The sequence below is a fragment of the Perognathus longimembris genome, chromosome 2 (assembly GCF_023159225.1).
Source record: "Perognathus longimembris pacificus isolate PPM17 chromosome 2, ASM2315922v1, whole genome shotgun sequence".
Lineage (NCBI taxonomy): Eukaryota > Metazoa > Chordata > Mammalia > Rodentia > Heteromyidae > Perognathus > Perognathus longimembris.
The window spans coordinates 75,055,279-75,072,834 of NC_063162.1; the positions used below are offsets into that span (position 1 = coordinate 75,055,279).

General features: G+C 43.0%; 1 protein-coding gene across 8 annotated transcripts in view; it reads left to right on the top strand.

Annotated features, from left to right (window-relative positions):
* Positions 1-17,556, top strand: part of Pde1c (phosphodiesterase 1C) — a 278,713-nt gene that overhangs the window by 247,747 nt on the left and 13,410 nt on the right. For 7 of the 8 annotated variants that reach the window (XR_007210013.1, XM_048339509.1, XM_048339510.1 and 4 more), the window contains one exon: positions 14,712-14,777. Coding sequence is in view for 7 of the 8 variants with exons in the window: in XM_048339509.1 (XP_048195466.1) it covers positions 14,712-14,777 (66 nt within the window). In the remaining variant the exon portion in view is untranslated. Of the gene's footprint in view, positions 1-551; positions 3,181-14,711; positions 14,778-17,556 lie in introns of those variants that run through there. The other variant, XM_048339511.1, reaches the window with a different exon arrangement.

Consider the following 17,556-nt stretch of genomic DNA (forward strand, 5'->3'; position numbering starts at 1 on the left):
TCTCTATGCATCTTCCTCCTCTTCCCCTCACTCTGGGTCCTGTGGAGAATTCAGGAGTATCTCACCTGCATAATAAGTTTGGCTGGGATGTGTCTTGTTTTCAATGTCTCTGGGAAAATTCTGTGGGTGGGGCAAAAAATTCTGAGCGAGAACAACATAGGTTTGTACATGGACATAGTTGGGGTTAGATGAAGCCGATTTCTTTTAGTCCTACTGAACATGAAGACAAGTTGAACCAGGATGGCAAATACTCTGATCTTGAGTACAAATAAAGTGTTGCAATATCCAAATGTGTGAACCAAATGCTTCATTGTACAGTTTAAGCCAAGTACAACAAATGTACCAGTGTTTCAAATTCTCCACTAGGATTTTCTTCTTGTGGAAAGAACAAATTACTTTACAAAGAGACAGCTATGACCAATCTTAAAATGTTTAATTGTCCCCACCCCACCAATTTTCTGCCCTCTCCTGACTTTTTCTTCCCTGAGAGCAGGAGGGTGGAGGGGGAGAGGCAGCATTGACACTTTTCTTTTTCTTTCTCTTTTTTTCAGATTCAGAAGAGTAGAAAAGATCTCCCATACACTAAAAGAGGCTGCCAATGTTTTGCATCATCTTAGCTTCTTCATCCTCCTCCTCCTCCTCCTCCTTCCACAAAGACCCCTGTCTGGGGAAGGTGTACAACTTTCACACACACACACACACACACACACACACCCAGACACACACTTGGCCTTCTCTCATGCATGCCATCTCCTCCTAGGGGATGTCTTTTGAGGGGTTTGCTTGAGGTCTTAGAATTCTGGGGGATTTGTCCCCTGAGCAAATGAAACCACTTGGGTATTTTTGTATAAACAGAGAAGCAAAATGTGAAGGGACTTCCTCATAATCCTATGCCAACCACCTGGCTTTCGTGCGCCCATCTGGGCTTCTGACACGGGACATCTGGGATATACTAAGAGAGACAAGCAAAGCCATCCACAGGGACTCCCACCTGATCACCATCAAGGCTGTTAATGTGATTATTTTTTCCCTGGCTGCTAATCTTGGAGACAGCCAGGCTGGCCTTCACCACAGCTAGAATGATGATTCCAACTTCTGGCTCTTTCCTGAGTCAGGAACATTCATTTCCCACAGCCCACCCCCAATTTCTTTTTAGTTTAAAAATATGTTCATATGCTTTCTTCCATTTGAATAATATGAAATTCTGTTGGACTTTTGAAAAAGGGTGCTGTCCGATGGGGAGATGTGCTTGATGCTTGTGTTATTTCATTATATATTCAGGACTGTAAGCTTGAATGTGCTGGTTCATGGTCACACTGGCAGGTGGCAGGGCCATTGTTTTTTGTGGGTAGTTTCTATAACTAGGGGTGATGGAGAGTTCACCACTGGCTGCTCCTCTTCTTTTGGGTAGCATCATTTTTTATTTATTTTTATTCAGGGAAATGATAAGGGAACTAGCATCAGGAATATACATCCAATAATTCTTTTCACTGTAGTGAGTTCTTTATGATACCAAATAGAAGCTGATTAATAGCTGGAATAGAAAACAATTGTAGGCATAGTAAGGAAGATAGGAATGACATCAACCCCAGAGCCAATTTAAAAGTGGAGTGCAAGCCAGGTGTACTACTACAGACATCGGTGGACTGCATTGATAAAAGTGAACTTTACCATGTGACTTTGGATCAGAAAAGAATCTTATGTCCTTCCCAAGAGGAAGTGACAGGAAATAGGATTAAGAAGAGGAAGAGAAGCCAGGTAGTAGGCTTCCAGATTTAATTTCCACACTAAGAGCACAAAAAAAAACCCAGTTACTTAAACACCTCTGCATTGGTAAGGTAAAATATTGGTGTTTTCAGGTGGACAGACGCATCTGCAAGGTGCTTGGCTCTCTGGAATATTCTACAGCACACAGATGTGAAGAACTTGGTTGTATAGCTTGCACAACTGTGTGCTGAGGCAGCTCAGGTTTCTTTTGTTGGTTTCATATTTGATCTCAAAATAGAAGATCTATATTTCAGTGGGTCTCACTGCTTTACTAATAGAGACCACAATAAATAAATTAGATGACTTCAGGAATGCAGGCGATCAAGTGTGCGACTCAAATAAGCCATGTAATATCTCAGCTGTAGGGGTACTTGGCACCTTGCCACAGGCCCTGGACTCTGGGAGATAGCATGGACAGTGTAGGAACTGTGAGACACTGATGAGGATGGCTATTGTTGAGAGAAGCCAACAGCCCATGTCTGCTACTTACTGGCTTGGTGGTTTGTGGAAATGGGAATCCTAGATATCTAGAATTTTCTGGAACTCTCTCCAAAGTTTTACATGTTGGGATTGACTCGGAAATTTACACTGTGCCAGCTGTGAATAACCTCATGTCTAGGAGACAGCAGACTGCAAACCATGCTGTAAGAGTGGCATGGTTCTGTACGGGATTAAATACAACCACATGTGTGTCAGTGGAACCTGCATCTCTCACTTCGTTTCTGGCTTGTATTTTTGTATGTGGAGCTTTGCAGCCAAAGTAGAATGCCCACAGCTTCCATTTTATAATGTAGCAAGCAACCCCAAGCATTTGCAAAAGAAACAGGAATATAGCCATTAAATGTAAATGTTTCTCATTTGCTTTAAGTTGTTAATCAGCAGGGAAAAAATGGGAGGAAAATTTCACTTGAGACAGAGCAGAAAAAAACAAGATCTCCGTGTACCTCGCTGTTAGTTTGAAGCCTTTTAAAAGTGTTTTGAAGGTGCAGTGAGTAAAAATGTGAAATTAACTGTTTTAAAAACAAGTACCAAAAAATGTGCTGTTATGCTATGAAATGATACTGGACCTGACAAATATTAAAATAATTGTTCTAAATCAGCCTGGCTAGAAGAACATTTCCAAAGCCGTCACTCATTTCCTGTGGTCTTTTCTTTCCTTGAAACTGCTTCTTGGAGACAGGCAGCTGTGTGGGACTAACACTATTCCTTTGTACTAGCTGGGGCCTCTGGTTTGGGCTTGCACACACAGAAAAGCCTGTACACCCTAGTGAGTACTAGTATTCAGATGTCAGTGGAAACGGCCTCACTTCCACCCAAGTACAGGCCCTGCAGAATCCTGTGAGAATCCTTGAGTTTGGGTTACTAAGTAGCTCTACAGTCTTACGACTTGGTAGCATAAGGACTTATTCTTAGTGAAGTCCATGTTGTATCTCTTATTCATGCCCACCTTTCCTGGGCTGTGAGCCCTAATAGCTTGTGGCAGCAAGCGAGAGGCTCATTTTTAACCTATTCATTGAAGTGGACTTTCTTTCACTGTCCATTTCATATTGGAATTTTTTAAAAGGGCTGTCCCAAATATCTGAAAGGATCCCACTACAGAGCTGATAGTTGCAAAGAAAATTCACACTAAGCATGTATTTTCTACATTTGCAGAATTTCTGATATTGTATCATGCTTTCCACATCCTTTAGCAACCTTATCATGGACAATGAGAGAAGACAATCCCCTTCCCCCAAGGATCTCTTGTATCGATGGTGGGGAGGAGAGACGGATGAGTAGGTAGACAGACAGAACATGCAGTATGCTTTTATCCAGCCTTTTAAAATGTCTGAGCAGACACTTAGACAATGGAAAATTTCTCTGTAATGTTCCTTGTATAATTTGGGGATAAACAAGAGAAAAAAATCACAAAGAAGAGAAGATTTGAGATTCGAAACTTGAACGTGGAGACATGTATTCCAGACGAAGAGGGATGGGGACTCTGACAACACTATATTCCCCTCCCCCCCCCCAGCCATTTGGAGGCTTTGCTCTCCTGATTCTGAGACACAACACAGGAGAGTAGTTGTGCCTCATCATACTGCCTGAGCTCAGTCCCCATCCAGGAAACACGTGCAGAACTGTCCAATGGAATTCCACTGTGCACCTGGGAATGCAAACCAAAACCAAAACCACTGAAAATGTACTCAGCATCTCCTCTGCGCAGAGCACATCACTTAATGTTCATGAGCTTATGTTTTAAGTGTGTGCAGACATACCCTGGTTATATTATACCAACAGTGTACTCATAAGAGGAGGTGAGAAATGGGAGGTATTTTGGTAGAAAGTATCACAGCCAAGTTTATTAAATATGTATTTAAAATTTCCTAAGGATGTTTAATTTAAGGGAAAAAAATCATAGCAGCAGAACAGAATTGATCTGAGAATACCCAAAGAGATGATACCATTGATCTGTACCAAAAAAAAAAATCAGTGGATTCATTTAGATGCCAAGGTAAAACTTTAAAAATCAAGATTGGATGGCACCGCAGACAGTATTTGTGTGCAACACACACACACACACACACGCACACACACACACATGCGCACTCATCATTGGATAGTTCTGTACCGCAAGTGTTATGGTGGGTTCAGTACCTGGCAAGAACAAATGCTACCCAGTGCAGTGTTAGAATCGCCTTGTTGTACTGGCTCTTATTCTTTTTTTCCTTCATCTTCTTTATTGTCAGAGTGAACTACAGAGGGGTTACAGTTTCATATGTAAGGCAAGTGCATTTCTTATTCAACTTGTTACCTCCTCCCTCAGTTTTCCCTGTCTGTCCCCTTCCCTTCTTCCCCCTCCCCATGAGTTGTACAGTTGCTTTACACCAATGGGTTTTGTAAGTGTCACTATTACAATGGTTTGTCTTTTTATCCTTTGTCTCTCGATTTTGGTATTATCTTTCCCTTCCCTAGTTCCAATACACGTTTATACAATATCCGAGGTACTAAGATTGGTACAGTAATAGCAGGAGTAAAACCACAGGAAGGGAATACAAGAGGAAAAAAAAGGCACAGTTTCTCATGGCATGTTTAAAATAACTACAACAATGACATGCCACGTCTTTCCATAACTTGGAGTTAATTTTGCTTAGCATTATCTTATGTGTTCATATGAGCATAGCTATTGAGCTAATGTGATCTTCTTCTATAACTATCCTAGAGATGTACTAATTATTCCCTATGAGGGAAACCATAGAGTCCATGTTTCTTTAGGTCTGGCTCACTTCACTTAGTATGATTTTTTTCCAAGTCTTTCCATTTCCTTAGGAATGGGGCAGTGCCATTCTTTCTGACAGAAGTATAGAATTCCATTGTGTATATGTACCACATTTTCTTGATCTACTCATCTACTGAGGGGCATCTGGGCTGGTTCCATATTTTAGCAATGACAAATTGTGCTGTGATGAACATAGTTGTGCTGGTGGCTTTTGTGTGGTCTTGCTTATAATCTTTTGGGTAGATGCCCAAAAGTGGGGCTGCTAGGTTGTAGGGGATCTCTATGTTTAGCCTTCTGAGGAACCTCCACACTGCTTTCCAGAGTGGTTGAACAAGTTTACATTCCTACCAACAATGTAGTAGGGTTCCCTTTTGGCCACATCCCCTCCAGCATTTGTTGTTATTAGTTTTCCTGATAATGGACATTCTTTCTGGGGTGAGGTAGAATCTTTGTGTTGTTTTGATTTGCATTTCTTTTATGGTCAGTGAAGCAGAGCACTTCTTCATGTGTCTCTTGGCCATTCTAATTTCCTTTTAAGAGAAGTCTGTTTTTAGATCTTTGGCCTATTTGTTGAGGTAGTCATTGGTTCTTTGAGGATTTGTTTTGGAGGAATTTAATTTTTTTGAGTTCAGTGTGTGATAGCCATCATTATCCTACACCATTCTTCAATGAAATAGAGGAAGCAATCCAGAAATTCATTTGGAATAATAAAAAAACCCCAAATAACAAAACCAATCTTAAGTAGAAAGAAATTTCAATACCAAATTTCAAGCTGCATTACAAAGCTATAGTAATAAAAAAACAGCTTAGTATTAGTACAAGAACAGGCCTGAGGACCAATGGAACAGAACTGAAGACCCAGAAATGAACCTGCAGACCTATGGCTACTTAATCTTTGATGAAGGAGCTAAAAAAATAGGATGGAAGAAAGACAGCCTCTTCAACAAATGGTGCTGGCAAAACTGGCTCAACACCTGTAACAAACTAAGACTAGATCTTTATATATCACACCTCACCAAAATCAATTCCAGATGGATCAAAGATCTTGAAGTAAAATCAGATACCCTGAAAACACGACAAAAAGAAATAGGAGAAATTCTTGGGCTCCTTGGCACAGGACAAAACTTCCTTAATAATAGCTCTTATTCTTGAGTGAAATAGAAAGTAGTGCTTGTAATTCATCCACAGTGACCCCATGATCAGAGGCTTCATTGTTGCAGAAAAAAAATGAATTTAATGTAAAAATTGTAATGATCAGTAACAATATTCCTATAAAATATGCCTGTGGGCATCAAGGAACACAATCACCCGAAGGCCAGATTTGGGTTTTTATGGTTTCCTGTCATTAAAGACACTTCTGGGGGCCACGGTTCCCCTCCCTGGAGACAGAAGGGACATGTTTGTTGGACAGGCCTTACCTGTGGAGTGAATGTGAATATAACCAAACAGGTCAGAAAAGCAGGGTGCAGGCTTCTGGGGTTCTTGATGGGCATCTGAGTATGGTCTGCGGCGAGCAAGCATTGCTTCACTGAGAGAGCTTCTTGTTTTCATTAAATAAGGGTGGGTAGAGTGGAGACCCAGACTAAAAGATTTGGGTAGGTCAAATGGGCATATTAATTTCTTCTTCTTTTCTTAAGCAACCTCCCATTCTATTTATTTTTCTTTAAAAACTATTGGCAGACACCTGCGAGATGAATTCCCATGTACTCTGACTCCCGTGTGGTGGCTTCATTCAGTATTGAGCTTGGAGGCGGCCTAGATCCCAGAGCAGAGCTGGAATGATGGGTGGGCTCTCACAGCTCTCTCCCTCATTCAAGGTGCAATTACTCAGTTTCCTCAGGGCCACCTCATCCTGTGCTAGAGAAGATACTGGCTGTAACAGGCCCTAGGTGGTTCCCATCCTGGCCCTCTGGTTGGGTTCGACCTCCTGCGGCTCCTGGCCCACTGTCCTTGGGCATCATAGGGCTGATGCTCTGCTGTCAGTCAGTCAGATTATGGTGCCCACTACTACCCAGTGGTTGTGAAGATGTAAGTAGCTTGCTCAGGAGGTGCCCATCTTTAAATCATCTTTGCCCTTGTGCCCACATCTACCTGGGATGAGGGATTCCATGTCTTTTAATATGTGTATGCACGAATATGTGTGTATGTGTGTGCAATGACACATATATATGGTCATATGCCACTGCACAGTAGAAATATACAGCCATAGGTCTTGTCCAGTTGCTGATTTTGGAGGTAGAAGTAGAACATATGCCTTTTCCCCTGCCATGGTATTTTCATACAGTTTTATATACTGTAAGGTCTTTGGAATTCTCCTGTCAGTTTTCATTTGTAGGGCTCTGCTAGGTCTCTACTTGTTCTGTGCCCACCTGTGGCAGGGTCCTTCTCCCTTGTCTGGTCTAGATCTCCTTGCCCTATTTTCTGGGGTCCTCCTCTTCTCCCGTCTGGTCTAAGTCTCCTCTCCCTGTTTCCTGGGGTCCTCCTCTTCTCCTGCCTGGTCTAGATCTCCTCTCCTGTTTTCTGCCCTTCCTATCTCCTCCCTGCCTTTGTCTTTGCTACATCCTTTCCCTGCCCTGGGTCTGTTGCAGTATCTTGTGGGCAACAGAAACACAGTGCAATAGCAAAGCTCAACAAAGCTTCTTCAGTGCAGCTGGGACATGAGGAGGAGGCCAGGCCAGGTGAGGAAGACAGCCCTGAAAGGACACTCAGGAGAGGAGGTCCTTAGGGCCAGTCAGGAGCTCAGCAGGTGGACTGACTGAGGTGACTGTGATTTTGTTTCTCACTCAGCTGAGAGCATAGTGCTTGTGGCCCACGATTTTCCATCCTTGGCTGCTTTACCCTCATGGAGGGTCACCTCATCTCCTCAGCCCTAGACTTTGAAGCTGGATTTGTGGGAAATGTCCAGATTCCATCAAGAATGCTTCTGTTTCTCCATAGACGGAGAGAGGGAGTGGTCAGTGGTCAGAGGTGTGTTCTGTTCCCATGGCACAGCTTTGTCAAAGCTGTGACACAAAGTCAAGTCTCAGAGATTTATGGGAAGCAGAGAGAGCTAAGCCTTTTGCAGGCAGTTGATGGTGGGCTATCATACATCTTCGTTGCAAAGAGGTGGCTGCCTGTTCTTCAGTGTGTAACTTACCCCCAGTGTCTCATGGATGAGTGCTCACAGATGAGTGCTTGTGTGTTCTTACTAATAAATGAACACGGTGTGCTTACTTCTGCATTGGAGTTTGTTTTTCCTTCTTTGAATGACTTTTTTCCTAATTGCCCACACTCCGTTTCCAGAGAAGGAGCAAAACACACCCCGAGGACCGTCCTACCCCCATCTAACCCAGGGACCAAGCACTTTTGCTAAACACTAGATATTCACAGAGGGTGATGGAATCATATTTCATTTCTAATTTTGGACAGTTTTGAGGTTCAAAGTCTTATGCTTGCTAGGTTGGGGTGGTACTGCTGAGTCATGCCTCCAGCCTGGTTTTGCACTGGTTACTCTTAGGAAAGGGTCTCATTACTAGGTCTCCACCAACTTTAGGCTTCTTGTAGTTGCCAATGTGACAGATGCATGCTGCTGTAGCCAGCTTCCCTCATGGAGACAGAGTCTCCAGGGCTTTTCTGTCTGGCTGGGCTGGAACTATGATCCTCCTTTTCTCAGCCTCTCATGAAGCTTAGGGTACAAACATCTAGGCATTACTAACCAGCTCTTCATTTAAAAGGACCCTTTTCTGCCCCAGCCCATCTTTCTACTCTCAGCCTCCCAAGTAGCCAGGATTAAAGGGGTGAGCCACTGGTGTCTGGCTTTGTATCATTCTTTCAGAATGAAGGGTGAGCTAGATGAGTTTTCAGAAACTCCTCCAACATAGAAGAACCTTCTGCCGACAGGAGGTCAGGCTGCTTTCCCTAGGGTATTTTCTTGCATTCACTGTGACAGGATTTTATAGCCCCAAGAAGCAAGCTATCCAATTCCATTTTTTCCCCCAAAGGCCTATAGTTAGAAATTTTTTCCCTGTCTGCAGGAGTCTGGATAGGAAATAGTCATGCCCTGTGGGTGGGATGCAAGTGGTTTACATACTGTGGGGCTTTGGCCTATTTCCTTCCCACCAGCCCTCTAGATGTGAGGCTGTGGGAGCAGTGTTGGGGTGCAGGGTAGGGGTAGGGTGAGGGTGGGAACAGGGGCAGAGTGGGGTTCTGATCTCACACAGTAACTGTACTTAATTGTTAGCCATTTTAAAAAATGTGGCCTTTCAGAATCCACCTCCACACTGTGGGATCTGATTACAGATGCTATTGTCAGACCATTAATAAAAACTTAAAATAACTTGTAAAACTCCATCCCACAATTAGTCAGTCAACATGCTGTATTTACTTATGGTTTACAAAGTTAAGGCCATACAGGATAGTGAATTTTGTATTTTGAACCATTCACATGACATTGGGTGGTAAGCATTTTTTTCCTGTTTTTCAAACCTCATGAATAGAATTCAGTAGCAATGTAGCACTGTATTTCTTTTTGTTGTTGTTATTTATTTATTGCCAAAGTGATGTACAGAGGGGTTACAGTTTCATACATAAGGCAGTGAGTACATTTCTTATCAAACTTGTTACTTCCTCCTTCATTTTTCTCCCACCTTCACTCCTCTCCAATTTCCTCCCTCCACCCCCCCCCCAGTTGTACAGTTTGTTTACAGCATATTGTCTTATAAGTATTGCTTTTGCTTTGGTTCACCATTTACCCTTTGTCTCTCCATTTTGATGTTCTCCTTTCCTTCCCTAGTTCCAATAATATACAATACCTAGGGTACCAAAGTCAGTTACAGTGACATCGGGGGTAAAACAATGAGAAATAAAAACAAAAGAAAAAGGAAGAATTTCACATGGTATGTTGAACATAACAACAACAATGATAAATTTCTTATTTCCATCACTTGGAGTTCATTTCTCTTAGAATCATCATATGTGGTCATATATACATATCTACTGAGCTATTGTGATCTTCTGCTAGGACTTCCTATACATGTACTAATTATTACCAATAAGAGAAACAATAGAGTCTATGTTTCTTTGGGTCTGGCTCACTTCACTTAGTATGATTTTTTCCAAGTCTCTCCATTTCCATAGGAATGGGGCATTGTCATTATTTCTGATAGAAGCATAGAATTCCATTGTGTATATGTACCACATTTTCTTGATCCATTCATCTACTGAGGGAATCTGGGTTGGTTCCATATTTTAGTGATGGTAAATTGTGCTGCGATGAACATAGTTGTGCTGGTAGCTTTAGTATGGTCTTGCTTGTAATCCTTTGGGTAAATGCCCAAAAGCAGGGTTGCTGGGTCATAGGGGAGTTCTATGCTTAGCCTTTTGAGGAACCTCCACACTGCTTTCCAGAGTGGCTGAACAAGTTTACACTCCCACCAACAGTGTAGTAGAGTTTCCTTTTGGCCACATCCCCACAAGCATCTGTTGTCATTAGTTTTCTTTGTGTGTGTGTGTGTGTGTGTGTGTGTGTGTGTGTGTGTGTGTGTGTGTGTTTTGCCAGTCCTGGGCCTTGGACTCAGGGCCTGAGCACTGTCCCTGGCTTCTTTTTGCTCAAGGCTAGCACTCTGCCACTTGAGTCACAGCGCCACTTCTGGCCATTTTCTGTATATGTGGTGCTGGGGAATCGAACCCAGGGCTTCAAGTATAGGAGGCAAGCGCTCTTGCCACTAGGCCATATCCCCAGCCTGTCATTAGTTTTCTTGATAACGGACATTCTTACTGGGGTGAGGTGGAATCTCAATGTTGTTCTGACTTGCATTTCTTTTATGGCCAGTGATGTTGAGCACTTCTTCATGTGCCACTTGGCCATTCTCATTTCCTCTTCAGAGTCTCTCTTTAAGTCTTTAGCCCATTTATTAAGGGAGCAGTTGTTTGAGGATTTGTTTGGGGGAAATTTAATTTTTTGAGTTCTAAGTATATTTTAGAAATGAGGCCTTTGTCTGTTGTATGGCCAGTGAGGATCTTCTCCCAATCCGAGGGCTTTCTATTTATCTTGTAAGCTATGTCCTTTGCCGTGCAGAAGCTCTGCAGTTTGATAGCACAATATTTCAGTCCGTGGTCTAGTACAGACTATTACCCACCTCTCTCATCAGAAAATTAGGTTGTGTTTTTCTTTCACCTTTTACTTTTAAAAATAACAGATATGGAGATCTTTGTAGTTTAGTTTTCATCTTATTTCCGACTACTGAAACTGAACAAATCTGTGAATGTACAGTTTCTGGGTCAAAGATTGGGACTTTTTTCTGGGGATTTTGAGTTCCAAAGTATGTTCAGATGTCAGAACAGCCCCATTTGAATAGCAGACAGAGTGTATCTGAACAGTTCTTGTGATTTCCAACAGATATGTCACACCAGAGCAATCATAGCAGTGCAGTGGCCCTGTGGTATTGTGGAGGAAAAATACCACATACCAGACCAAGTATGACCTGCAGATTACACATGCACACCTTACTCATGTACTTGTAGAAAGCAGTTCTTCAGGAGGTGTGGGTGGTTTGAATTCCTCCAAACACTCTCTGACACTTCAACCCAAAGCAGGATTCCCTTCCTTCCTTCCTTCCTTCCTTCCTTCCTTCCTTCCTTCCTTCCTTCCTTCCTTCCTTCCTTCCTTCCTTCCTTTCTTCTTAAAAAATTTTTTGGCAGTACTGGAGTTTGAACTCAAGGCCCTGATGTGCTTGCTTAGCTGGTTCTCTACCCCTGGAGTCATGTCACATATGTGCATGCACGCAGCCATGCACACACACTTCCTTCCTTCTGAATAGAAACTCAGCAGTAGCATATTGCACCGGCCCATGTTCAATCTCAGTGACCTGGAGCAGGCAGGCTGACTTCCACTCTCTTGGTGCTTGGCGCTGTTGGGATGTGGAGAAGTCACACCAGGCTGTCTCAGCATCCCTGCCTGTCTGTTTATGACTTAGGATGGTGGAGACACACCAAGGACTCTGCCAAACACACAGAGGAACAAGGATCGGCTCATCAACTCAGCTTGGAAGTTCCTCCCTCTGTCTGTGTCTGCTGAATAGGAGTAGGGGTGGGGGAAGGCAAATCTGTCTCAAGCAGAGGGAGCAGGGGAAGGAGCAGGGAATGGAGGCTGCCTGGAGCAGTGGAACGCCTCTTTGGAAGGATTCCTGTGGATTCCCAGCAGGGGTGAATGTGGCCACAGATGAGAGCTAAGGCTCCAGTGGCCAGCACCATGACACATTTAAAGTACTCAGCAAGCCTACCAGGCTTCCTAAGAGCATTTACGGAAGAGGACTGACTGCCCGATTCTGTACCAGTAGACAAAAAGAAATGGCTAGGTTTGGCTTTATTTCCTTTTACCTCCTCTTCCCTCCCTCCCTCTCCTCACTTCTGGTACTGCAGTGGAACTCAAGACCTCATGTATACTAGAAAATATGGAATTTTTTTGTAAAATTAAGATTTTTTTCTTCTCTGTCACTATCTATATTTAAATATACCCCCATTTTAAATATTTTAATAATTTAAATTCATTTACTAAAGGGGTTTCATTACGATATTTACATAAGTACAAATCTATTCATGCTATGTAACTCTTAATTCTACTCTGTTCTTTTTATGAGTTTTCAATGGGTTCTATCATACACTTATATTTGTGTGTGTTATATTACACACACATTTATATAATATTCAGCTCCCTGATTCTCTTCTTACTCCCCACAATGATAAGTATTCTATGGTTATTTTTTTGTAGAAGTAGTGGAGCGTGGTACAAGCAACTGATAAATAACTTTTTAATGTAACTCTTGGGGATCTAAGGAAGCAAAAGTTAACATTTCACTAACAGTAGAATGATGGATTCATTTTCCTGGGCCACTGACAAATGTCATTCTCATTTCTTGGCCTTAACTGGCAGGCTTTGAAAGAGATTTAGTTAAGAACTATGGGCACGAGTTCAACTTTTTTTTTTTTTTATCAGTGTGAACATCACTCACTGGGTGCTTTGTGGTTTTGTGTAGGTAGGGGCTGTGTGAATAGCATCCACTGAGTGATTTGTGTAGATACTGGGTGCTTTGTGTAGGTACTGTATGAAGAGCACCTACTTGGTGTATAGATTTTGTGTGAACAGCACCCACTGAGTGCTTTGTGTAGGTACTGAATGAACAGTACCCACTGGGTGCTTTGGGTAGATACTGTGTGGAATGTCACCCAGTGAGGGTTTTGTGTAGGTACTGTGGAAACAGCATCCAGTGGCTGCTTTGTTGTAAGTACTGTGTGAACAGAACTCATGGGACACTGGATGATCAGGCACTTTGTGAAGATACACTGAACAACACGTGTATAGAACAGCACTACTAGGTGACTGTGCTTCCAAGGTGAATAGCACCCACCAATCTTGTGCAGAGAGCTGGCCAGCCCTGGCCCTGTTGCTGTGTCACATTGGGTAAATCTTTCATCTTCTGGTGTTATGGCACATTCTTAGATTGCTGGTCATTAGACTCCCCTGTGTATTTGCCTCACATGACAGGCTCTGGCTCCACTCCTTGGAGGCCCAAGAATTGTACCTCCATGTCCTGGAGGAGGCCTCAGAGGCTAGAGTTACAAAAATCACCTCTGACCCGGAATCAACCAATCCCCTGTGCTGATGGAGAAATGTGCATGTGCTCTCACAGGGCCTCTGTAGACAGAGTTGGCCTCATTACAAGCTGGAGAAGTGGCTGCCTGGGGTTCATCACTGCAATAACACTGACTCCTGTGGACTCTGCTGGAGAGTTCACTCTCCATCCTGCTGGATACCTTACTCCAGGCCCCTTTCCACCCAATCTGGATGGCAAGATAATGAATGAATGAAATATAGTTATAAATCTATAAAATATATGTGCATACGTGTTTGTGTCTCTATATAAATATATATGTCTATATGTATGTACATGTAACTTATATCATATATGTAAATAAAATATTAACACACTCCTTTTCCCTTGGTTCTCTCCTTTCCTTACTGAGCCCATGCTGGAGGCCCACTTTTCATTTCCTATGATCCAGTTAGACTACTGATTTCAACCCAGAGCCCCTCCTAACGAGAATTCCTTGCTGGCTACTGGGGAACAGAGACTTCATCCCCTAGCCACAGTTAACCCCTACCTCCAGCTCCCCAGTCCTCTTACACACCTTGGTTTCTGTAATCCTGACTTGAAACAGATGAAATTCTTCTATTTCCCTCATGTTTCAGAAGAGGACAGGAGCTTCAGAGAGATCCAGGGCAAACAGCAAGAGGAGGCTGTTAGGCAAAGCAGAGATAGGACATAGCCCTGAATCTTCCATTCAAGAGCCACACTTCCTGTCTCTGCTAGCTATCCTCCACCATGATACCTACTGGGGACTTCAGGGACTCTCCTAGCACAGTGACACCCAGGGAGGGGCACGTTTAGGAGGCTCCCTTCATGTAGAGGCACTAGTTCTCAGTGTCCCAACCCTGCCAGCCAGGTCAATCTAGCACAATCACCTGCCCAAAGATGGAGGCTGGCCTTCTTGCTTGCGGAGTCCACAGCATCCATGCTTGGTGGCCCTCTGCTAAAGGTTATTTTCAGACCCACGCTTTTAGAATATCTAACGAGAGTTCAGATGAACACTGACTGTCCACATCAATCCACAATTCTACTTGCCCTTATCCTTTCTTTCCTCTTTGCAGGTGCAAAGAAGCATTCTCAGGGCTCGCCGGCCCCCAGCACCAGCTCAAGTCGTCTGACTTTGCCAGGTGGGTGAATGGCTGGCCTGGAGCCAGAGCTGAGTGCAGGAGTTGATAAACAGACCCTGCCGGTTCTCTATGTGATCTACCTCATGTAACCAGAGCATTGTCTCAGTTGTCCATGTTGTGAGGTTCCTCTAGCAATGGTCATAGCGGTTCCATAGTTGGCCTGTGAGGTCTACCATCCAGCATGAGAAAGAACATGATTCAGCTCCTGGACCAGCTATGAGAGTATTGGTAGTCAGAGGAAAGAATGGGAAGCCCAGCACTAGTGGCAGGCGCCTGTTATCCTACCTACTCAAGAAGTTGAGATCTGAGGATCATGGTTTAAAGCCAGCCTGGGCAAAAATGTCTGTGAGACTCTTATCTCCAATGAACCACCAGAAATCTAGAAGTGGCATTGTGGATCAAGGTAGTAGATCATTGAACTTGACCGAAGAAGCTCAGAGGTAGGGCCCAGGTCCTGAGTTCAAGCCCCACAACTGATTTAAAAAAAAATGGGAGTCAGTTTTTGGTGAGAGAGGGAGAAGTGGATTTGAATTTTGCCACCACATCTGCATAGCATCCTATATCTCTGACCCCTCACTAATGCTGCTGTCCCACCTGAGGATGAGAAAATGTCAGTAAATTTGGCACAGTACACAGACACAAGGTTGGAGTAGATACACAGCTGATTTTGATTATAAAGAGGAGGCTACAGGACCCTGGTTCCCTCCAGTATGTGTGGGGAACGATTAAGCACTTGTGATGATCACTTTGGCGCTTAGCAGTTCATGTAAGGTTCTGTGTCCACATTTAGGCTTAGACTCCTTTCTACAAGTTAATTGGAAAAGCACAATTGATTGTAGGGGTAGAAAGGATAGTTGCAGAAAATAAAAGTGCTTATTGTATAATAATAATAATAATAATAATAATAATAATAATAATAATAATAAATTACACAGAAGAAACATTAGCAACATGTTTCTCCTTGGTTAGTTAATCAGGATGGTCTTTCCCTCTTGCTATCCTAGACTCAAGTCGTGCTTTATGTACACTTTTGTTTTCTTTTGAAATTTATCCTTAAGTCACAGCATTTCCTCCATGTTACTAAATTAGCAAACATTTCAGTGATTGGTTTTTCAATGACTATGTCAAAATTTATTTGTATGTTCAGTGGCAATGTTTCAATTTTTATTATCTGTGTCAATCCTTCCATCTACCCTCATTCTCCACTATCTCTCCCAACCCCACTCCCTAGCCCCCTCAAGGTATGTGGTTATACTTTTAAGTATGTACATTGAATATTATGACTACATTCACTTCTCATTCATCTCCCTATTTTTTGTCTTCCCACCTCCTTTGACCTTCCCTCTTCCCAACAGCTTTCATTTTGTTAAACTCTGAATTCATTGTACAAAGGCATTATATTCTTGCAACCCTCCCTTTTGTTTACATGTTTTAGACAATATGTTTGTGTATGTGTGCATATGACCCTGTATGTATTTTCACTGTTTGTCATTTAGATCTAACTTTCACATATGAGAGAAAACACGTGCCCCTTGTCTCTGAGCCCAGCTTACTTCATATAACATAATTTAGCTCCCTCTCCAGGCTTGGTCAGGGCCTGTTCCCAGCCTCTCCTCAGAGATGCCTTTGTTGACATCACAGGTCCGCAATTCTTAGCTACCTTCAGGAAATAACAGCTTAGAAAATACTGCAGTTATGCAGAGTATCAGATGGGCCTTGTCAGGATTTTCACGGTGTTATTTTCTTCAACATCATCCACCTGTCCACATCCAAACAGTTCAACAGCTTAGTCACTAAGAAACAAAAATGTCTGTTGTGAATTCTGACCAACATCGCTCAGGAAGTTGACTCATTGACACACAGTTCCTCTGCTCCAAATGCATGCAAAGTTGGACAGAATAGAAAAATAAATAATTTTTTGGCAATCCTTGGATTTGAACCCAGGGCTTCGTGCTTGCTAGGCAGGTGCTCTACTACATAAGCCTCTTTTTGCTGTGGTAGTTATTTTTCAAATAAGATCTCATTTTTCCCCTGGGCTGGTCCATTTATGCTTCGCACTTCTCTGCAATGACCACTGGACCCAGATATTTTGTTGATTGAGATGAGGATCTCATGAACATTTTGTCCAGGCTGGCCCTGAATCATGATCCTCTTGATCTCAGCCTCCTGAGTAACTGTGACTATAGATGTGAGCCTCTCCACTCAGCATAAGGAAATCATTTTTGAAAGGGCAATGCTGGAGACAAACATCTCTGAGAAGCAGAAACAAAGCACCGTTCTGTACAGAGTACATCTCAACATGTGCACAGAGTCCATAGAACAACTGTGCTCTGCCCTGGGCACAAACATCAGGAAGGAACACGTATGAGTACCCAGGGCCATGGGACTCAGTCTGACTACAAGACGTGAGGTGTGGGGCCCAGGGCTGCAGCCTAAGAGGATCATGGAAATCTGCCATTCCTGGATGGATAGGAGGATGCTGACTGAATCTGTGATGTCCAGGGTACAGTCGTGGGACATCTTTTGTAAAGTGTCATCATGGGTCCTGGCTCTGGCATGGAGGAATTAGAACTCTTACATGAAAGACGTCATAGCCATCTTTGAAAAGTTTTGCAGCCCCTTCAAAGTCAAATTGCACAGCAATCTCCTGATCTAGCTGTTCTCTTGGTTTACACAACCTGAATGTTGTGAAAACATCTTCACATGTGTCTACTGCTAAGACACCACTGTCCAGACATGGAAACAACTCAAACTTCTGTCACCTGGCCACCAGACAGAC